This window comes from Ischnura elegans, chromosome 3, assembly GCF_921293095.1.
Source record: "Ischnura elegans chromosome 3, ioIscEleg1.1, whole genome shotgun sequence".
NCBI lineage: Eukaryota > Metazoa > Arthropoda > Insecta > Odonata > Coenagrionidae > Ischnura > Ischnura elegans.
In genome coordinates, this window is record NC_060248.1 from 133,341,793 (window position 1) to 133,366,338 (window position 24,546).

General features: G+C 39.6%; 2 protein-coding genes across 2 annotated transcripts; one reads left to right on the plus strand and one right to left on the minus strand.

Moving 5' to 3' along the window:
- Positions 1–5,414: 5,414 nt before the first annotated feature.
- Positions 5,415–6,191, minus strand: LOC124155293. Its single transcript, XM_046529011.1, has one exon. The coding sequence runs from the start codon at positions 6,189–6,191 to the stop codon at positions 5,415–5,417; it is 777 nt and encodes a 258-aa protein (XP_046384967.1).
- A 13,043-nt stretch (positions 6,192–19,234) lies between these two features.
- Positions 19,235–22,847, plus strand: LOC124155294. Its single transcript, XM_046529012.1, has 3 exons — positions 19,235–19,988; positions 22,371–22,718; positions 22,822–22,847. The coding sequence occupies exons 1-3, from the start codon at positions 19,235–19,237 to the stop codon at positions 22,845–22,847; spliced, it is 1,128 nt and encodes a 375-aa protein (XP_046384968.1).
- Positions 22,848–24,546: the final 1,699 nt, after the last annotated feature.

The following is a 24,546-nucleotide window of genomic DNA, read 5'->3' on the forward strand; positions in this document are numbered from 1 at the left end:
AGGGAGACGACTCAGGTGTTCCTCTCTCTCTTCCTCGCTCAACTCGCAATAAAACCTTAAATTCTTCTTAAATGTTTCGGCTGTGGCAAGGATTAATGGGAGTTTTTTTATCTAAACGGGTGCTATATATAGGTAACCGTAACCACTTCCACCAGATACAGCTCATGTGTACGAAGAACAATCCCCTTCCCTACCACATTCCCTCGAGAAAGCAACCATCATCAAAACTCTGGGGCCACCCAAACATCGACGCAGCGAAATAGCCCACACATGGTTTTTATTTATATCCAAAGCCATAACTTTTTAGACAAAGTCACTGGCATCATGTGAGTCGCACATTAGAAAATTTAGTGCGTGGTTTGCACCAAATCCTTGTGCATGCTGCTCAGATCCCGAAGACGGCCATCGTCACTCCTTTTGGGCTCTTTGAATTCCCGTTTATGACGCTTGGTCTTCGTAATGCGGCGCAAACTTTTCAAAGGTTCGTCGACGACGTGCTGAAAGGACTTAGTTTCGCATATGCATATATAGACGATATCCTAGTGGCGTCCTCGGACGAGGAAGAGCATATGACTCATTTAAGAGTGTTGTTTAACCGTCTTAAGGAGTACGGTATTGTCATTAATCCCGCCAAGTGCAGTTTGGGAGTGTCGGAAGTGAACTTTTTAGGTTGCTCAGTGTCTAAAAAAGGCGTACGTCCCCTTCCCGATAAATTCGAAGCCGTCCTTAATTTTCCTGTTCCTACCACTATCTGGAAGTTGAGACAGTTTTTAGGGATGCTAAATTATTACCGGCGATTCATCCCCAGTGCCGCCGAATTACAGGCTCCCCTTACAGATCTCCTTTCGCATTGCCCTAAAAGTGAAGACAACATTCCGTGAACTCCCGACTTGGAATCTGTTTTCCGTAGCTGCAAGAAAGCATTCAGCCAGTGCGCTCTATTGGCACATCCGGATGTGACCGTTCCACTCGGCCTTTTCACGGATGCTTCGAACGCATCAGTTGCAGCGGCCCTCTACAGCTTACCCCGAATGGATGGCAGCCTCTTGCCTTCTGGACCAAGAAACTGAATGATGCGGAGAAGCAGTATAGTGCGTACGACAGAGAGTTGTTGGCAGTGTACAAGGCCGTTCTCCAATTTCGGCACATGGTGGAAGGACGTCACTCCACCATTTTCACCGACCATAAGCCTCTGACATTTGCCTTTTCGCAAAGACGGGACAAGTGCTCTCCCCGTCAATTCAGACATATAGACCAGACATTTATTTTCAGACATTTATTGTCTTCCCGGAGTCGACGTTGCCTCTGGTCTGCGATGTGTCCCTAAATATAGTCCGTCCATTCCTCACCCAGTCGTTCCACAAGCAAGCGTTTAACTCGCTACATAACTTGTCCCACCCAGGAATCCGTCAGACCGCCAGATTAGTGGCGGAGCGTTTTGTGTGGCCGTTTACGAAAGACTGACGCGCCTGGGCCCGCTCGTGTTTGCAGTGCCAGCGGAACAAAGGCACCCGTCATGTATCCGCGCCGGTAGGTGATATTCCCGTGACTGAAAACAAACTTAGTCATGTGCACATCGACTTCGTTGTACCCCTCCCGTATAGCGACGGTTTTCGTTACATTTTAACCTGCGTGGACCGTTTCAGCCGTTGGCCTGAAACGTATCCCGTTGCCAATATCACGGCCGAAACCGTTGCCAAAGTGTTTTTTCGGCGGTGGATATCCCGCTTTGGAACCCCCCGGCGCATCACCACTGACCAAGGCCGGCAGCCCCACAGCAACCTCTTCCACCAGCTCCTAAAACTTTCCGGTGCGCAACATTTCCGGACGACGGCGTACCACCCCTGCACCCCAATGGGATGGTGGAGCGATTCCACCGTCAGCTCTGGAAAGACGATCTCCAAGCCACTCCTGTGGAAGTGGTATATGGGCTCACTCTCAGCCTTCCAGGGGAGTTCCTTTCCCCGCCCGAGAGCAGTTCAGTGAAAGCGACAATGGACTATGAGGCCGTACTGAGAGATAGCCACCGAAGATTCCGCCCCCAGCCAGTTAAGCGCCATGGCTCCCATAGTGCGTTTATTTTTCCCGAGTTAGAGAAGTGTTCCCATGTGTTTGTGAGAGATGATCGTCTTCATGGCGCCTTAGTCCCCCTTATGATGGTCCATTTAAAGTTCTCTCCCGAAGGCCAAAAACCTTTAAGTTAGATATGCGGGGACGCAAAGTGGTAGTCTCCATTGACCGAATTAAACCTGCTTTTGTATCTAACGCAGGTGTGGTATTCGACGTCTGTTTGTTTGTTGCATGTCAAAATAAATATGTATCAACTTTTATTGTATTGCTCGTGATGGTATCGCATTACTGTATGAACTAGAAGCTTTCGTTTCTAAAGCTAGCTTTATATTATATGACTCCCTAATTTCAGTATTCATTCTCTGTTTAGGAAATGAAGTAGGTGGCAACGTCACAGCTGTGCTTTCATGTATTATGATGGAATAGTATCGATGTTTCAGCTGCAGAGGTGAGAAAAGCAGAGGTAGGAGATAGTGAATTTGAGGATTGATGGAACAGCTGTGAAAAAGTGAATCAAATAATAGTGAATCGTGTGGAAAGTGCTGTTGTGTCACTTATCATTGTTTTCGTGTCAGCTGATTTTAATACGCTCATTGAAATTTTTGATAGACCCTGAGCTGTGCCGATAAACTGCATCTTAATTGTGTGAATAACTTTCTTGCCTATAGAGGAAACAATTTGTATTGAATTCCACATGATATATGTATATTGCATTAATGTTGTTCAACGTTTGTGGTGAATCATATATGTTCGAAAACTTTATTGTTGTTCGGAGAAATCCTTTGTTTTCAAGCAAGTAATTGTCGACTGCCCGTGTTATAATTTCATAAATTTTAAGTTTTAATTGTAAAAGGTAGCGAATAGTGGGGAAAATAATTTCGACTCGTAGCATGTATTTGTATATACTGTCCAATTGAGGAAATGAACGGCTGATCAAAATATATGGTATCATTATGGTAATATTAGGTTTTCATTGAAAGCTATAACTATTATTTGTCGAGTTAGTGTGTTAACACAAGCTTGAAATTTTTTACATAGCCCACATTGAGGATGTTATTTTCGTCGCACGTCAAATGTTGAAATAAAATTATTCATTGTAATTATGAACGAATTACGGAAATTTTGGGCTATTCGTTGTAATTCTTTGCCATGAATATTACAAAAGAGGATCCTCAAGTCTGCCTCTAGATGTGTTGTCACCGACCGCGCATTTAAATGGGTTTACAAAAGTCGCCACTCGCGTCGCTGGCAGACAAAGTGATCAGAGTTTCACGGGGAAGGAGCAATTTCGGGTTTCAACCGATATTTATATTCAAGATGATTCTATCTGTCAATTTCATTACTTTTCAATACTATCCCTTGCAATTACAAACAATATACTGCAGAATAAAGAAAAAAATTAGATCGCATTTCACTCATCACCGCGAAGCTGGCATCTTTGAAAACCTATTAAAATGGACCGAAGTGGCAACAGAAATCGGCCTTCTATGAGAAGGAATTAGGCCTCCTCCTCTATGCAGTCCCCTTGTTCTTTGCATAAATTGTTATTGTTTTCGTACTGTCAATGAAGTAAGCTTGTGCTCCACATATTAAGCTCGATTTTTGTTTCGAACCAATTCGCTTAACTTATGAAATATTCATCATTTATGCTACGATTGTTTAATTTTAAAAAATTGATATCATTTTATTTTTGTCTATTATTCCATTTTTCAATACTTGATTAGGTTACTTTAACCTCATAAAAACAATTCAACATCGCAATGCGCATTTTTTCTGGGTTGCAATACCGAATAGCTCCGCCTGGAGGGCAAGTCTGCAACTCTGTTTTCTCCCGAAAATGGGAGAAAGGAGTTTCGTGAAGCGCCTGCGCGAAAGTTGTTTCCCGCCCCAAGCCTCAAACGCTTTCCGCCGGAGAAAGGAGACAATTTGTCGCCTGGGAGAATACTAGTCTCCCGATCCAAGTCTGTAAGCCCTCTCAAGCGCCTTCCGGCGTCCAAGACGGGCACTTCAGTTACATCCCCCTCAAGAGCCCGACGTATCTCTTTCTTCTATGGAGAAAATGCGTATCTCGACAGTGTTTTGTTGTATTTTCTCAATATGGCGCGTTTTCTTTCAAACCATAGAATATTATTGCTCATTTATAAGGTGCATTTAAGAGAAGTGGGGCAATTAAGACTATTGAGATATTGTTGCGGGATAATAATAAAGCATTTAAAATAGTTAAAGACTCGCTGCGCTCCGCGCGCTCGTTAAGGGGCTCCGCCCCTTAAAAACCGTCTACATTTGTGGTCGTTCGAAGAATTTTAGTTCGAATAATCTCACCTCAGCTAGGGGCCGGCTTCGCCGGCTTAACGAGCGCGCGGAGCGCAGCGAGTCTTTAACTATCTATTGCTATCCATAGTTAACTGCTTAGAAGTTATTTTCCAATATTTAAAAAAAGTGTTTTTCTTGCGCTCTCTGAATTACCATTAGCTATCTAAACGCCGCTACTTAGACGAAAAGAATGCAGAGCTACATATTATTGTTAGGATCGCGGTGTTTTTGTCTGAAATCTTACTGAAAACTGCCTTCCCGCACAAATTCTGCGCAAAATCCTCTATGTTGGGGACTGGGTAACGGTCCGGCACTGTTTTCGCGTTTAAGGCACGGTAATCGCCACATAATCGCCACGGTAATCGCCACATCGCACACTCATCTCCGCTTTTGGGGACTAAATGGAGGGCGGAGGACCAAGAACTGTCAGATCTCCTCGCGATATCCGTCTTCACCATCAAATCAAACTCCCGCCTAGCAATGGCCAGCCTATCGGGAGCGAGACGTCGAGGTTTGGACTTAAGTGGATGGTCCGGGACGGTATGGATGTAGTGCTCTGTGGAATACAGCACTCGCTGAGGAAGGCCCGGCAGTCTCGTGGTCTCTGGGAATTCTTCCAAGAGGCATGGGGGTGAACCATTAATGACGCGCACTTGGATCACCTCCCGAGGGGCAACTACACCAGACACCGAGAGTGTTGAGGCGCTGTCCACCACACGCCTCCGCGCAACGTCCACTAAAAGCCCGTAATGGTGGAGGAAGTCGGCACCGAGAATGGGTTGCGGCACATCCGCTTCCAAATCAGCTCCCTCCGTAGACCAAGGGAAAGGGAAAGCGTCACGCACCCGAACGTATGTAAGGGGAATTATTTGCTGCAAACAGCTGAAAATCCGTCTTTGGGCGTCGCTCCTTTAGGAATTTAACCGGGTACACGCAGATATCGACTCCGGTATCTACTAACAATTCCTCCCGGAAAACACTGTCGTGGACGAAAAGGCGGTCGGATTTGCGAAGGCAGTCTCCCGCCGCCATCATAGACTGCCCGTTTCGTTTCCCGTAGTGTAGGTGCATGGATGCGTGCACTTCGTGGCTCTCTCCCCGAAACGGCTGTGATACCAGCAAACGCCGTCCTGCTGGGACCGGTGAGAGGATTGGGTGCGGTTGCGCTGGCGGTCCCGGCTGCGGGAACGAGAGCGGGTTCGCGAATCACGGTCCATGGCGAGAGCGGCAACTTGTTGCGTTAGCGCCTCGATCTTCGTCATTAACCTCTCTAGCACCGCGTCGGAACCCATAGCGGTGATCTGGGCCGAAGGAGTCGCCTCAGCTACTTTGTCCGCCAATGAAGGGAGGTCGGCCAAGCTCATGTTGGCTTGAGTAACCAAGATGGCGTGCTTATGCCGTGGCAGGCGGCTGCGCCAGATGGTGCGTAGGAAATCATCCGGAATGGCCTCACCAGCTAATAAACGGAGGTGGCGAAGGAACTGGGTAGGAGTTCGGTTACCGATCTCTTCGTTGTCCAACAGCTGCTTGATACGCTGATGTTCGGAGACCGATAACCGACGGACGAGCTCTTCGCGGAGTTTTGTAAATTTGTCAGCTGCGGGGGGATTGGTAATTATGTCCTCGACTTCTTGGACGTACCGCGTATCGAGATAAGCAACCAATACCCAAAACTTATCATTGTCTTCCATGATTCCTGCCATCTTGAAATGGCCCTCTAGTTGTGCAAACAACAAATTAGGTCTTTCCGCACAAAACGGCGGCACCCGCATGGCCATGCGACTAACTGCTTCAGAGCCGGTAGCCATTCTTAGAGCGTTCGAATCACAGTGGCACAAAAAACACTAACAGAATTAAATAAATCACAGTTCCGAAACACTTCAAATCGATCACTTGGGCTTGTTCGAGTCACGTTGCAGTCACAGTCAAGGAGCACGTTGCGGCTAAACTTCACGATCACGTCGGGGTCACCAATTTGGCGTATCTAGGTCAATGGTTTGTTTCGCTAATTAAATGAGCGAATTACTCTATGCATGCACGTTTATTAGCCGCACTAGCGATACAGCCGCCGAAGCGGAATAGAAAAATAGCTACAGGCTAATGGCGGACGGGCATGCTGTCGCTCGCCGCCACCTCTCGCGGCCGGCGCAACAATCCTGACAGCTGAGGGCCGCCATGCGCCCTACAAATGTGGCCGCCACATCGTGCAACTCATTAATGGATTTTTGAAAATGCACATTTTCATGCGCACCAGGTTTTTCAGTTTTGATATCTGGGCTGCTATTCTGGATAAACGATGCAATAAATAGCTGATGCTACTCCGCGGGTCATTATTGCAACGACCCCGTATTCTGAATGAAGGGGTGTAATAATTTTGTTCGGAATAGCATCTGGCTATTTATTGCGTGAGCTCTTTCGAAGCTCCACCTCTTCCCGTATGAAAAACTTTCTGAACAGTTTTCGCAATCACTGAGGGAGAAGATATTTTATACATTGTTCTTAATTTTACAAAATTGTATAAATAATTGCTTTATTTACATTTAAAAATGATGTGAAAACCTCGGATACACTTTGAAGATCACAAAAAAAGTTTTGGAAGTCAGCTGTTTGTTGTGGTTGTGATAATTTCACAATGGCTTCAGACAGGTGGGATAGGTCATAATTTCATAATATAATGGTGATTTATCGGGCATAAATATTGAATCAATTACCTGTAACCGATCGGTCCTTTATCGTGAGACCATTGCTATGCGAAATAATTACTGAAAGCTAAATATGTTTGATTTTCTTCGTAATTGTGTTAAGTTTCGACGTCTGCTTGTTTGTTGCATGTCAAAATAAATATGTACCAACTTTTATTGTATTGCTCGTGACGATATTGCTTTACTGTATGAACTAGAAGCTTTCGTTTCTAATGCTAGCTTTATATTATATGACTCCCTAATTTCAGTATTCATTCTCTGTTTAGGAAATGAAGTAGGTGGCAACGTCACAACTGTGCTTTCATGTATTATATGATGGAATAGTATCCCAGCCACTGAAATGGCGTGCATTGGACATCCATTGGATGACAGGGCTGACATCCATGGACATCCAGTTGATGACCACTGGACTTCCTACCCATATCCAAGTGTCCCACTTGTGGACATCCATTCGATGATTTACTCTGGACTCCATATGGATACCCAAACATCCCACTTGTGGACATCCATTGGATGTCTTTCCCAGGATTTGGAAAGGAACGGTATCAACCACTGAACTTCTTTTACTTGTTTGATCAGCACCTAGATGCCTAGACCTTTTTGCCAGATTTTATATTCAATATAATGAGGAGCATTTTCACTAAGGGGATTTATTGAATGTGTGTGGTCAATGACAAACTCAACTGAACATGCTGTACACAAACTAAAATAACTCTGAGACTGTTCATTGCACCTTCACATTAAGCATATCATGGTTTAGATCACTTACTCTGTGGACTAATAATTAAGAATAACGTCAAAGCGAAGATTTTGACAAAAATGAAACTTTAATACAATGTAACCCAAATATTTTTCTTTGGTCCAACAGTTTCAATATTTTACTGCGCATTCTTATAGGCTTTCGTCACATTCATTGAATGTGGCAAAGTACATAGCTTGTAATCCTACTTACACTCGACAATTAGGAGTCATGGCGCCATGAGACGAAGACTGTTGTCTTCAGATTCAAATATCCTGCACGAATCAAATATTTTCATTTCGCTAATACCTACCAAAATCCTTATTTTTTCGCAGTTATGTTTGCTGCGAAAGCGCGCTGTCTCACTCCTGGAATTTCTAAAATTGGCTACTAAAATTGGCGTTTTCTGTTGTAGATTCCGGCCTTGACGAATTGCGCTTTCGCAATAAATACTATTTGATAAACCGTACGCTTTTGATTTTAGTGCAATGATAACATCCAATTAGTTATTAACGTTTAACTCGAGTCAACCAGATATCTACGTCGGCAAAACATTCAATAAATCCACTTGGTAAAAAAATGGTTCACAATAAAATGAATAAACTCTGCCTAATATGAATAGTAATACTCAAACATCTACTCACACGTTTAGCGGTTAATACCCATACGAGGACTCTGGAAGAATTTCACAAAAGGCAAACAAAACACCTTACAGTCGGATGATCATTTATTCGCAACTCAATGCAGATAACAGAAACTGTATTCGGCTAACGGTAATACACATAACACCGGTAACATGTTGCCGGCAGACATCTTGTATGCCTTGTATAGTTGGAAATCGACTTCCGACGAAATCTATTGTAGTCGATAGGTCGATATTTGTAAATCACGGGCTGTACATCCAAAATCGGAAATCTCGGCACTGATGTCTTGAGAGATATCTACTATTGGGAGAAATAACCCTGGTGAAAATGAAGTGTGCAAAAACCGTGCAGAAAGTGTTCAAAAAGCGTTCTGAGAAGCGTGCAAAGAGTGTGAGAAAAGTGTGCAATGTCCCCCAAAAGTGTGCAAAAAGTGTGAGAAAAGCGTGCATTGGGACTACTGAAATGTACATAAAGTGTGAGAAAAGCGTGCAAAGAGAGTGAGAAAAGCGTGCAGAGTGCCTTAAAAGTGTGAGGAAAGCGTGAATTGGGAATACAGGGAAGTGCAAAAAGCGTGAAAAGAAAGTGCAAAAGGCACTGAAAGAAATTGTGAAAAGCGCTTAAAAATTGTGCCTAGAGTTTGAGGGAAGCACGAAGTGGGAATAGTGGAATTAGAAATAGTGTCAAAAGAATGTGCAAACTAATTCAAAAGTGATAACTGTGGAAGTATCATCGTATAGCCACCAAATTTGTCATCTCCTCATCTATTCCAAAACATCCTTTTTCTCACGGATCATGAGAATTATCAACTCTTTGGCTGTACTCCCAATCCATCTCATAGGTTTAACCATATCTAGAATGCTCAGCCATTATGCATGTTTCTCATACTTGAGGGGGCGCCCTAGCGTTTGAATTTACCAATTTAACGGCTCACGAAGGCCTCTAGCCGCAGCGCCGGGATATGGAGACGGAAGCCGAAGCGCCGCGAGGGAGAGAAAGGGGGGGAGGCAACTCTCCCCTCCCAAACTTCACCCGCGACGACTCACCCGAGGAGAAATTTGATTCTTAAGATAAATTTGATACGGGTCGCAGGAACAGGGGTCGCAGTCGGAGTTGATATGTGACACCTAAGTGGCGGCGAACCAATTAAAAATAGTAGAAACCAACTTCTGGTTCCTCTCTCGTGCGCTGAAAAATAGGCCTGTGAATGCGAAGGTCCTTTTGAGTTTACACCTTTTCCGAAATTGTTGGCGATGATATCTTCATTATGTAAACAGGCATTTCGTCAACATCACGCCACCGACCTCGGTGGTGACTGGGTAATATCCTCGTCTGCCATACAAGAAATTGCGGGTTCGAGTCCCGCCTGGGTAGGTTTCCCCTATCCAGAGCTTGGTTGTTCGTGTAAATAATTGTAGAACTTTTTCAATACTCAATGTAAAATAGCTCAATCTGAGCTGTATTCGGTGGTTTGAGAATAAACAAAATTAAAAAAATAAAATTTCAGCATTGAATTGTGGTTTAATATGTAATTTAAACGGAATGTAGAGTCTTTTTACGAAATGAAGATATCATCCCTTGCAATTTTCGAAACGGAAGGGAAAAACGGGTGGCAAACGAAAAATGGAGAGGTTTCTCATTTGATATATACTTACGTAAAATATATTAAACTAACATAATTAATTATTTTAAAAATGTGACAATATATGTCAGCTAGCTTGCTTGAAAATCACACGAATGCTTGGATGCGAAAAGCAATGGTTACTTAAGTTACAGCTACTAATATTTTTTATTAACACCGATGAAAAGAAGCAATAAAACAGAACATGATGAAAAAAAATTCTGTGGGAGAGCCGAAACCTGCATTTCAAGACAAAAGGAGTACTTAATTAATAGTTGAACTTTGTGTCATCATTTTTTCTGATATAACACTCATCAGAAATCACATCGCAAGCATTTTATATTTTTAAAAATGCAACAATAACATGAAATTATTTATGAACCATTATGAATTAACACAAACATTTAAATCATAAGAAAACATAAAGAATAAAATCACCAGCTCTACAACTAGTTTTCATTTGCATTCAAAGGATAAGTTGGCCTCATGATCATCACTGAATCTTGGCATTGATACTATGATGCGCGAGGCTGTGTGGTTCAGAAGCCCTTGAAAGTATACTTTAATTTTTTTCTTCCACTGATGTCCCCTCTGGGTATGAAGATTTTTTTTCGTCTAGCCCTTTCATAACTAGAATAAAGCTGATAGCCACAGATCTTGGCAGTCTTACGAATAATTTTGGATAGAAATTTCGTTAAATTTCCATCAACAATCAGCGAAATAGCTTCCTCTGGCGTCAGTTTCTTTTGAGTAGAAGGTATTTTCCTCTATTTCTGTAATATCCGTTTCCCTCGGGTGGGGGTGGTCGTGGTCATTTCCGTGATTATTTTCGCTGCCGCATCATTCCCTTGCGAGCGCAGTGTCACAGATGTGGCTAGCGATAGCTCAGCTGCTGTTGCTTTCTCAAACCAGTCACTTTTCTGCTCTTATTGTTAGACCTATCACTAGACCTCTGAAAGTCTTTCTTAGGCCTTTCTTTGCTGCTTTAACCAGAAAAACTAGGAATTAGATAGCAATAGTGATATAAAATCGCCTAGGAGGAAAGTAAATCCAATACGAATACGAACGCCAATACGAACAATAATAGGTTACAAACTGTGCAAGGAGTCTCAAGGATTATGCATGTCAGGTGGGTATATCCTTCTCTCACAAACATCGACGTTTTTTTCAAAGTTGCTGGTTCTCTTACATTCGTCCCATTTCTGGAAATGCGTATTGAAAAAGTATTTTTTATGACATTCTGCATTATTTCCTTTGTCCTCACTTCTTGCTCTAAGTTAAACTTATTGAGAAGATATTGAACGGCAAATTTACGTTTTGAGGACAACGAATTTCCACTTCCATTAACAATAGCGTCATGTATTTCTTTTCGTGGTTCTTTCATTTGCTCAATTTTTCTTATCCGAAATATCAACAAACTGAATCATCAAAGATGAAAATCGAAATTAGAGTATAATACCCTGCATAATACAACACACGAAATCAGTGAGATATTTATCTTGGAAAACATAGGAACCTTTTTTTCGTTGCGAGATATCCTCCAGTAGTGGTAGTTCGTCCTCAACGCTGAAATCTCACGCTCTAGGGAAAATAGACCTTGGTTCCTCGCTTCTGTAGCACAAACACTGAGATCCTTTGACACTTACTAGTAAAAGTTGACTAATTTTCTCGGTAAAATCGTGAAAGGAATGTTTTTCAATCAATTGGGAAGAAGCATTTGTGGAAAACCCCGTGCGTGCCACCTCGTAGAAATCACCTGTATCGAAGATAAGCGATCCTCAAAATGGCAAAAACCCTTCACATAACGAGGCAATAAAGCAGTTAGCGGCATTTCTACAAACGGACAGCTATGCTTTTAGTAGAAAACTTTTTAAACGCTAGGTAAAAATCGTAAGACTGAGGTAGGGTTTAAAGGTCACAATAGGGGTTACCGCGGTAGGCAGGGAAGTGCCCGCCGCCAATCTTGAGCCCTTTCCAATGTTTGAGCTGATGGGAGCTATGAGAGACCTAGTAGAATGTGGTTAGAAAAATGCGGGTGTATTGCGGTAAGATATGGGTTCTCCAAGAATAAGAAACAATATCCTTGCAGCCGCGCTTTCCGAGACAAGCTTCCGACTTGCCAGCGCTATCGTTGAGTCCGTAACATATATCTTATGAATAAAATCGTAATTTGCACATGAAAAAATCAAAAAATAACACTTATATGGAATTTATAATGTATGCAAGTGTATAAAACTGTAATGTCGTCTCATCTTTAGCGAAATATCCTCAACAATAAGTTTTTTTAAACATTTAATAAACATTTTCATTCTTGTTATGGCATCCTTAAAAATTACTCATTTTAAAACAAAACGCAACTGTAGACATATACTTCTGACAATTTTATCAAAAGATAAGAAAACATTATGGAGATAATTTTATGTTAATTTGACAGAAGTCTCAGTTTGTTGCACGTCTTCCTTTTCCAAGGCGTCTATTCTTTTCGATGGCGTCGTTTCCCTCGGGGCTTTCTAGACACTTCCATCGCACCACAAAAAGAAATACGCAAAACGAAAGAACGACGATGCGACCTCAAAATCAAGCAGCTAAGAAAACGTGTGACCGGCCGGCTGCCGGTGTTGCTGTTGAGGGGAGGGCCTGCGCGCCTCGGAAGGGAGGGTCAGGAGGGGAGGCAAAGAAGTGAAGGATGACTCGCGGAAGGAGGAGGGGTGTTTAGGATGACTCGAAACGACTGCGCGTTATCGAAAAACTGGCTGCAAGGTCTCACAATTTCCCAAATTGTAGCTTTGATTTACGACGTGTAGCATACGTGTAGCCTTTGCTTATACTTGAAAGATTATATTATGCTTTGGTCGGTGGGATTTTCTTTGCGTGATTTTGCGCCGTGGTGATGGTCATTGAAAAAATCGTAATTCGTGAAATTAAGCGTCAAATATATCCTGTAGGAAACCTGGTAAAAGACCCGTCTTTGTCTCAAGGCACAGATTTAACCTTTATAAATATTCTGAGTCAAGAAACCGCTATGTACCTATAACGAGCGAAGCACAAATTGGTTAATAGGAAGGGTCTGCATCGCCTTCCGCGACCGTGCTCGGGCGCGCCCTTAATATAAAATTGTGTACTGAGCCATTATGCTATTCTATGAATTATTAACTGCCATAAAGTTATATTTCCTCAAAAATGATTCATTGATATTGAAGTCAATCAGAAAAGTAATAAAAAGTGAAAATATACAGAAATTTTACTCCTTACCATGCTCATTGTGTGCAAGTTCTACATGGTATCAATCATGCATTATTTTATCTAATTTGAAAAATTTTGAACACCTCAACATAAAATAAAAACAAATGTGGCCAACTAAATGCCATTGGCCAATAAAACGTGTTTCATAGATAAATTGTTGAAGGAAAGATGTTAACATGCGTAAGAGGAATGGGTACATACACAATCTAACATACGCACATTAAAAAAGGTGCACAGAAAGAATCAATAGAAGAAGTGCGCGAAATGTGTGAAAGGAGCATGCAAGAAGTTTGAATCATAATGAAAATTTTATAAAGACTGTGTACAATGTACAACTATTTGGCTTTACACGATATTTACACATTGTTTACAATTTACACAGTTTCATACATTGTATAAAAAAGTGTAAACTACACACAAATTGTGTAAAGCCAAATTTTTGAACAAGGTACACATTTTTTATACAATTTGTAAACAATTGTACGGTTTCGCTGAGAGCAATGGATAAATATCCAATGAAAGTCACTTTCACTCACTTTGTTGGTACTTAATGTCCCTTGACATCAATCTTTCAAGTTATTTTAAAAAAGAGGCAACACAGGCCTTAAAATACCACCAATAGTGGAATAATAACTGCCAAAATTAATGGGCCAGAACCAGCAGGGAATCATTGAATTTAATTATTTTTAGGTAAATCATGAGATGCAGGGTAGACATAATAATGCGATCAGATAATGAAGAAATAATAATGTAATCTAAACATGGAATCCCCAAATACAGAGTACGATTTCTTACTATGTAAAAGATTATGCGTTTGATACTGATTTTCTTCATCCCTCTTTCCTAATGCTCTGAATAGTCTGGAATAACTACAGCCACTCTCTCAAAATGATTAATCCAAGTTTTCACAGGAGGTACTATCACAAACGTTACATTCAATTTTATTGGTAGGGGTGGGCAAAAAAAGAGACTTATTTTCAACTTTGATTGATTGGAGAACTCGCAATTGTTCAAGAGCAGCCACTTCTTTGCTCATGCTTGCTTCTATACATCATTAAATTTTGTACCCCCTTTAAAGTAGAAGTGGGAGCCCCACTAGCGTTGGGAAGAATGTGGTCCTCCAGCATCAATTGACGAATAATGTATCTTCATCAGCCTCGTCGTTGCCATTTCCGGGGTTAGCATGGTCCATTTGCACCTCCTTCGGCTCTTCTTGCTCCTGCAGGAGCTCGAGAATTTTTCTCTTTCTAACTACAGGTGATCTGGAGAGACTGGGGTGTCCTGATCCTGGCATTCCAATATATGAGGCGTCACTGTTTCCTTTATCCTCATAGGGCCTCACATCATTTCCCAGTACGTGTAGTTTTCTGCATCCTCTTCCAACTGTAAGGCATTTGTAAAAAATGGACAAATCAATTCTTCAATGATAACGATCGCAAAGACTTAAATTGATGGTTATGATTTAAACAGATTCTTAATAACCTTAATTCTTTGACATTTTCCCAATTTTCAAGAAAAACCCTTAATATACGAGTTAATTAAGACTGACACTAATACCATAATGTCATAAAGAACTATTAACAAAGTGCATTCTACCGCGAGAATCCTGATATTTCAACTTAATCCGTCTGAATGGATTGTATTTTTACTATTTAAGCGAAAGCAAAGATTACGCTAAATTGTAATTACACTCAGACCATAATTATGAATAATCTTAATAATTATTGGATTAAAATTAGCAATTCAGTAATCGCATGAGTGCATAAAAATCGTATTAGAATATACGAAAGGGCACGTACACATGTTCGGTGATTTACTATCGCATAGAAAAATATGTTCTATTTACTCACATTAACATAGTCAGCACAGCAGAGACGGGTTGGTACTGATAAAGGTATCTTCTTAAATCACTTTGAGCCGCTAAGAGCCACTGTTTCCGGTATTTCGATGCACAGAAACTTAATTCGTCGTTGATTTCAAACAGTATTCTTGCAATCCCTTTTTGCCAGCCTTCACTGCGAAACACGGATTATTTTCCTCCTCCTTAGCGTACTTCAAAGAAAATTTTGCTTGTAAAACAAGATTTTACAGCACAGCTAATTTCGCAAAGTCACAATATAGGGTAACTTCGAATGTAAACAGTTTCATTTGCTGTTATCCATATTAGCATGGCGAGATTAGGATGGCGATGTCCGTTGGGTCACATGACATACAAGGTGGCCGCCGGTCATTTTGGCGCAAGTTTCAAAATACTATTTTTAATCCAAGATATTAAAATAAGTTCGTAATATAATTAATGGGCAAAAATTTGTAACTTAAGTTTTTAAATATGCCAAATATATATTTTCCTTAGTTACCAAAAGTTGTGTAAATGTTGGTATATACGAATGCAATTTCAATGTTGATTTCTGTGTTACTATGTGCATTGTTGCTTTTATTGATTTTCTAATATATAAGAGTTTCAGTATGTGAATTTTAACCAAAGAGGATACATGTTCTGTTAACATTGAAGTTAAGCATTAATTTCCATCCGCCTTAAATTCTACCCACTACAACAGGTTATGGACCCAGCATTTCATCGGAAAAAAAGGAATCGTTGTTAAATTCGATTTGTAAGAATTTTAAGGGGAACGATTTAGTCTCCGGAAGTATGGATGACGAAAGATATAAAATTCCACTCTTTGATGGCAAGGAATACCCTGGCAGAAAAGAATGGTAACATTTGTGTAACCTAATGGTAACTTTGGAGTGTACCATTAGTGTAGGAAAACGGTAAACTCTTTGTAGGCTGTGTGTAACTATAGTGTACATAGTTGTAACTCCAGTGTAAAATCTGTGTAACTTTGTGGTAAAGTGGCCCAATCTGTGTAGGTTTTGTGTGTAACTTGTGTAACAATTGGCGCTGATTTGTGTACAGTGAGTACCGAGTCTGCTGTGGTACATGATGTGTACATGATGTACACTATAGTACCATTTAGTGTACAGCTGTACAATAATGGTAACAAGGGTTCCATGCAATTAGGATTAAAATTAAAAACATAAATGCAGGAATGTTTAAAAATCAATCTTTATTGCTGTTTGAAGAAGAATATAAATCATCAATTGTTGCCTCCTTTACTCCCTCTTGATAATCTTGATAGTTCCTGTTAAATGAAAAAGTAAAATTAAGAACATTTGTCAAGCAAAATTTTATAACACGATAAAATGGACAAAAATTTGGTTTAATGCATAACATGACACTTTTTCTGTTAAAACAATCTTTCTTTTTTTTTAATGAAATGAAACAGTGGTTGAGAGGGCCTTATTTTTCACAACATTTTCATACATAACAACCCCTTAAGTTACTGCTCTTATTTATTTTACCTCATACCATGTTGATTCCTGCTAACTTATATTAAGCCAATAGGTAAAATAAAATTTGAAGTAACTTACGAAGCCAGGCTCCTGAGATTTTCTTCTTCCCCAAGCCAGTGTTATGTCTTCCATTTAAATCGCTGGCCAGCTTTGACAACATGGTCATCACCTCTGTGGACTTTTGTGCAACCATTAATAAAACTCATTTGGTTATTAACAGAAAAATAAATTCTACCACTTTTATGCATTTATGTTATCACAAATCTATTTATTTTCAAACAGAATTTTAAAAGAAGCTACACTAATAAACAGCTTCAGAATACTTCCACAAAGATATCAAATTTAGGAAATTTAATATTGTTATTCAATATAACTTAAAAGTTAAAACACCAATTGACAAAATATGGGAAAATTAATTACACACTAATGCTACAAAGAAGTGAGAACCGCACTACTGATTAGGATGATCAATATGATGGCCTTTCTTCTAGGCATCCCTAAATTTGTCATGTCTAAGCCAATCCTTTTAAATGTAATTTTCTAATTCCTTAGATGAAGCACTTAGGTGATAAAGTCAAACTGCATCTGTAAAAGAAGAGGTATTCTCTATGACAATGATATCAACAAAATGTAGTCCAATTAATCATCATAGGTAATTTATAAAATTTTTGAAGGATTGATTAATTGGAAAATAAGGAAGAGATATGTTAGACAATAACTTATGTAGTGGGGATGAAGAGCTTAATAAGAAATAAGTCTTACTGAAGAAAGGGATAGATGTTTTTTGGGGTGTTTTCACAAAGAAATATCCTTTTGATTTAGAATTGCCTCAGTATCTCTCCTCTAATGATGAAAAAATGTAATATAAAACTTACCAAAAATTATTGTTTTCAGGCCAAGCTCAGAAAATACTCTTTTATTTTTGTAGCCTATCCAGCTATAGTTGGCTTCCAAGATGTCTTTCATGACATACCGGATAGTTCGTTAAAATCATTTATTTAGAAGTGTTGCCTCATATTAGGGCCAACTCGGAAATCTGCAATGAAATTAAAAAAGTATATACATTGTAATCTTCATTTTCAAAGGTAGATGCGTCAATCAAGTCTTTCACAGAATTGTAAATATTCATGATGATAATATTTTATAGGACTCTGTCGCATGAGACATTTTGTATAACAATAGTTTCACCAGCATTATTGCCAGCATCTTCAGGTATTATTGACAATTCAGTTATGTCCTGTTATGTACACTGCATTCACAAACTGACATCCGATATATATTTAAACCAGTTGAAATATTATTTTCCGAAGATATTATTTCTGCCCCAATTCCAACTTCTACTGAAATTGCCAGCAAATTGTGAAAATTGATAACATGATAACTCTATAAAATCAATACCTAAATGATAATGATCGGAGAGAGTTAAATTGATGGCTATGTTTTGAACAGCTTATTAATTATTATAATTCTTCGACATATTTCCTATGGTTATTCATTTTCAAGAAAAAACTCTTCGTATACGATTTAATTGAGATTGAGACTGATACTTTAATGCCATAACTAACTGCTAACAAAGTGGATTCTTCTGCGAGAACCCTGATATTTCAACTTAATCGGTCTGAATGGATTGTATTTTTACTATGGCCGCGAAAGCAAAGATCATGCTAAATTGTAATTAAACTGTGAATATAGTAATTAATAATCTTAAATACTCATTGGATAGAAATTAGCGGTTCATTAATCGTATTAGTACATACGAAAGATTACATGCACAACCTCGGTGATTTACTAACGAATAGAAAAAATGTTCCATTTACTTAAATTTACATGGTCAGCTCAGCAGATATGTGTTGATGCTGACAAAGATATATTCTTATATCTCTTCGTGCCGCTAGGATCCACTTTACCCGGTAATTCAGTACACAGAAACTATCCGGCGTCGATTTAAAAAGTCCCTGAAATAGTATTCCTCCCATTCCTTTTTGCCAGTCTTCATTGCGAAACACGGATTATTTACCTCTTCCATTGCGTACTTCAACGTAAATTTGCTTGTAAAATAAGATTCTACAGCATAGCTAAATTCGCAAAGTCACATAATACAGTAGCTGCGAATGTTTCATCGACGGCTGTTGGGACATGGTATGCAAGATGGCCGCCGGTCGCTTTGGCCTTTGGCGCAAGTGTCAAAATACGATATTTAATCCTTTATATTAAAAAATAATAATTACATAATATAATGGTATCACGACACAGTGGTAAAATTGTGATGACATTTGTGTCCCCAAAAATAGTGATTGATGTGTATATATTGAGTACACTTCTGGTGCATGAATAGACTGGTAACTTAGTGGTACAATCTGTGTAACATCTGATGCATCACATTGAGTACGGCTGTGGTATCAATAATGTAAAGGATGTACAGGCTGTACGATTTGTGTAACTTTGTGAGTAGAAAAGTGTAGTAAATGTGTAATTTTACATAATGTACCATATTTTTACTCATATTTGTTACACAGATTTTTCGCCAGGGTATGATGAGTGGAAGTTCCGGATGGAAATTTACTTAGATGAAAAGGAGTTACTGGAGCATGTGAGAGTGCCATTTGAGCAACTGATGGACCCTTATGAAATACAGAGAGGAGACAGTGCTGAAACTCAGGCAAGTAAAAGTTCCGCTACAGCGGGATTGAAGAAGCTTGACAAAAAGTGTAAAAGGTTCATTATTCAGAGCTTGGGAAATTCTCAGTTACTACAAGTGCGAAGTAAAGAAACTGCGAATGAAATATGGACATATTTAGAAATCAAGTATGAAAAGAAAACTCCCGTGACTAGGATGATGCTGAAAAAGAAGTTAAGCAACCTTGAGTTTCGGCCGTCATCAGAAACGTTTGATGAATATTGTGTGAAATATGATGCCCTTATTATGGATTTGAAAAGAGTTGGGGAAATGATAGATGATATGGGGAACGTATTACAATTCCTAATGACTATGCCTGAGGAGTATGATGCTGTAGTGTCAGGACTGGAAACCTTGGCTACGGAGAGGTTAACCATGGAGTTCTGTCGTCTTCGTATTAGTGAGGAGGAAGCAAAGAGGAAGGAGAAGAAAACAGGGAGAAGTCCACTAGATGTCACTGATGCTTCTCCCACAGCATTTGCCGGTTCAAGATACCAAGATAGGAGCCTGAAGAGGTTTGGCAAGTCTCACCTTGTTTGCCACAATTGCAAGCTTCGAGGCCATAAGGTGACCGAGTGTTGGAGACCAAGTGGAAGGATGTACAAAGGTGCAGATAATTTAAAATCAGGTAATGCAAATTGCATAAGACAGGAGTCTTCTGAGGATGAACTGCCAGCGCATAGTTTTGTCACATTTGGAACAGTAAATTACAAGGTAAATAATGTATGGATTCTAGATTCTGGTGCTTCTGACCATCTTGTCACGGTAGATACTCCTGTTGTTAATAGAAGAAAGCTAAAAGAATTTGTTAAGATTGGTGTAGCCAGGGGCGGATCCAGGATTTTTTTCTGGGAGGGGCACAAGCAAGGCCGTATCCAGGATTTTGTTCTGGGTGGGGCACCAGGATACCTCGTAATACAAAACGAATGCAATGATAATGGGACTGTATTAAAAATCTTGCATATTTTTGAGGGTCTGGGGGGGGGCACGTGCCCCCGTGCCCCCCCCCCTGGATCTGCCTATGGGTGTAGCCAAAGCAAGCACATATTTAATCTCGAAAGAAATTGGTGATGTTTATGCACTGACTTATGTTGATGGGAAACCAAGGAAAATAGAACTAAAGAATGTATTGATAGTTGAAAATTTAAAGTGCAACTTAATTTCTATTTCTAGGTTAGAACAAAAAGGTTTCAAAGTTATTTTTGAGAAAGGTTCATGTACTATCAATATAAATCAAGCTGTTGTAGCAGTGGGATGGAGAGAGTCAAATATGTATAAATTGGAGTTAAAAGAATTATCTAATGTCGAGGCATTTATTGGTATCAGTGATGGACAATTGTGGCACCGGAGATTGGGCCACATAGAAGTTGATGGGCTGAAGCAGATTGGTAAAGCGGTAGATGGACTGTATGAGTTAAATGCTAAATATGATTTGTGTGATATTTGTGTACAAGGGAAACAGGCATGTCTTCCACACAATCAGAGAAGAGAAAGGGCTCGTAGACCGCTTGAAATAGTTCATAGTGATGTATGTGGACCTATATCACCCACTGCTTACAATGGAGTAAAATACTTGCTGACTTTGATAGATGATTTCTCTCATTTTACAGTAGTGTATGGTTTAAAAAGGAAAAGTGAAGTAATAAATTATTTAACAATTTATGAGGCGATGGCAACTAGCAGATTCTCTTCTAAGATATGTCAGTTTAGATGTGACAATGGCGCAGAGTATGTGAATGAGAATGTTAAGATTTTTTTTCAGGAGAAAGGAATTCAGTTTGAGTTAAGCAACCCACACACATCTCAACAGAATGGGATTGCAGAGAGGATGAATCCCACACAGAAAATAAACATCTATTAGATATCTAGTAGATATCTACAGATAGATAAATAGTTATCTAATAGACATCTATCATAGATATCTATTAGATATATTATTGTCAAAATAGCAGCAGTTCTAATAGATATCTACGGTAGATGTCTATTAGACATCTACTGTTGATGTCTATCAGATGTCTACTGTAGATGTCTATTAGATATTTAATTACCTGTTTTATACTTATCTATATCTATAAAAAAATTTCTCATGCCTATGCTTGATGCAATTAACATTAGTGAAAAAATTGTCGCCGTATGATCAAAATGAAAACTACAAAAAAAAATACCTCGACGTGACATTGAACTAGTGTTCCCCGTTCCATAGCCAAACGCGCTCACCACTACACCAACTGAGCCTGTTATAGATTTGAAGCTTTTTTTTAAATTATATAACGATTCTTAAAAATACCACTCGGAAATAAATTAATTACAGCCAAACTAAGGCCCATTCAATGGAATCATACATCTATTCATAGATGAAAATGGACAATATATAGATACAGTTGGCATAGTCGCCACGCATCGTTCTACGCGTCGCAAAATTTTTCAAGTCCGCCATCACTCCAGTATAAGGAACCAAAAAAATTGTCCCTAAATCAAATGTTATATCGCTTCCATAGCTCTTAAATCGCGTTTTAAAACACACTTTCGGAGATGTATCCAAAATCGCCCCTTGTCACCTGCACATCTAATAGATGTCTTATAGACATCTATTAGATATACATCTACATAGATGAAAATAGACAATATATAGATATCTATCTTACGTGTAGGATAGAACTATTTTAGATAAAGCCAGGTGCATGCTTTTGGGGTCCAGTTTAAGAAAAACATTTTGGGTGGAAGCTGCTATGACTGCAGCCTACTTAATTAACAGGAGTCCAACTAAAGCATTAGATAACGTCAAGGTTCCAGCAGAGATGTGGTTTGGTTTCCGTCCAGATGTAAGTAAGTTGAGAGTGTTTGGATGCGTGGCATTTTCTCGTAAAAACAAATCTGAATTAAAGAGCAAATTTGATGAGAGAGGAAAGAAATGTATTTTGCTTGGTTTTTGTCCTAATGGATATAGATTGTGGAGCCTATCGGAAAGAAAAGTAATTTCTGCTTGTGATGTTGTATTTGATGAAAGCAGGAGCAAGTTCTCAGGTGAATTTTGGGATGATGATATGTGGGAGAATTCACAGGATAGCTCAAGAGGAGAAGCAAGGTGATGAACTTGAGATGGTAGATTTGGATTATTCTGATAGTAAGGGTAAAAAAGAGGTAGATCTGGGATTAAGGAGGAGTAATCGGGAAGAGGAGAAGCTAGGTGATGAACTAGATATGGTAGATTTGGATTATTCTGATAGTAAGGGTGAAAAAGAAGTAGACCTGGGATTAAGGAGGAGCATTCGAGTCAGGAGGAGGCCAGAAAGTTTAATAGAAAACGCTACTTTGGCACCTACAATGAACTGTAAAGAGTTCTTCTCTGAGGAGAATTGTAATAAAGGAAAATTGTATACAGAGAATACGGCTTCATGCCTAGAATATTATCCTATTGATGAGTTATGTTGTGCATTGAATGCAATGTCTTTTTGCTATAGTGTTCCTGAGTCTTTTGATGAGCTAGAGAAGAGATGGGATAAAGAGAAATGGCTAAAAGCTGTGGATGATGAAAATTCAGTCATTACAAAAAAATCACACATGGGAAGTAGTAAAATTACCCGAGGGAAGGAAATTTGAATGATTGTAAGAAAAACTTTTATTGTGCTTTTCCACATATTCCATTAGTTACAAAAATCTTGAATAGTTGTAGAAAAGCAACCTTTGTCATCATTAACAGAAAAACCACTACACCAACAAATATTTCACATGCCTTCATCAAAGAAATATGTACTTCCTTAAATTAATACAACTCGGATTCTGTACTATGCCAATATAATACGTGTGATATTGAAAGAGAAACACGCCTTTAAAGAATATTTATGACCACGATGATTTCACTTCTCACAAACAAACCTACAAGAAAGACAGTCCTCTGACAATGTTTGTCGGTTCTTATTGGCGACGTAACGCACATACGCATAATACAAATACAATACAAATCTCAGTACTTGCTCAAAAACTTAAGAGACAAAATAAATTATTAAATAAACACACTCAAGAACAAATATCACTTCACGACTTTCACTATCACTGAATGGATGCACGAATTACTTAATTCGTCACTGCGGGCATTTAGCACAGGTTAAATAATACTCAAATAAATAACTGTTTTCTCCGCAACCAACAACTTCACCACAACGCAGTCGACCATGTGCTCGTAAACTGCGGTAAACTGTTCGGATAACGGTATCGGTTATTGGGGTTATTGTTTGCGTTTGCTATCTTCTATAGGTAGGTAGCAGCACCATGCTATCTTTCCGTCCTTGTTGAGAACGTTCACTAGCTGTTCACTGTTCTCTGTTCGTACCCTGTACCGTGAAACGGACTATGAACCGGCCCTTGCCTGTTGAGTGTCCGTTCACTGTTGTCTGTTCGTTCCCAGTCCGCTGAAACCACAGAGTACATACTCCTTGGCTGAAACATACGGCCCCTGCCTGTAATTGGCGAAGTAAAGTATTTAACGTGCGTAAGCCGTGCAGATAGCTGATATAATTTGCGTGCTCACTTCAATAACCGTCATCCGTGGTTGATGGTAATCGTGATAATGAATTCAAGCGTATATAATTACTGTTTAAGTAGATGATATTTTCTTTGGATTCAATTAAACTTCCTTGTACTCAATTAAATTTTGATTAATCCAAATTGTTGTCCAAATTCCGAAACTTAAAACAATTGTTCGTACGTTGTTCATAATCTGTTCTCAAAATCTCCAAAAGGCTCCAAACTGACAGCGAACAGGCAGGGGCCTGTTTTATATTTTTACGTAAATCGATAGGGTGTTTAGTGTTTGTTCACTGTTGTCTGTTCATTCCCTGTTCGGTGAAACATACTACCAACCGGCCCCTGCCTGTTAAAAGCTTGTTCACTATTGTTCCCGAAATGCTTGTTGCCTGCCTGTTAAGGAACAAGCTGCAAACAGAGTACAAACTGTTAGAAGGCTGTTCGTAAGTTGTTCCTACTTGTGTGTGACCCGAGATTGTTCGTTGGCTGTTTATACTCTGTTCACTAATCTCCAACAGGCTATCAACAGACTTCAAACGGACAGCGAACAGGCATTGTTGTTTCAGAAATCGACAGGGTTGATGCATTTCTCCTTCATTGAAAGCGATAGATTGCGTAAAGATGAAGGAAAATGGTTATTCTTAGGCTGATCCTAGCAAGCT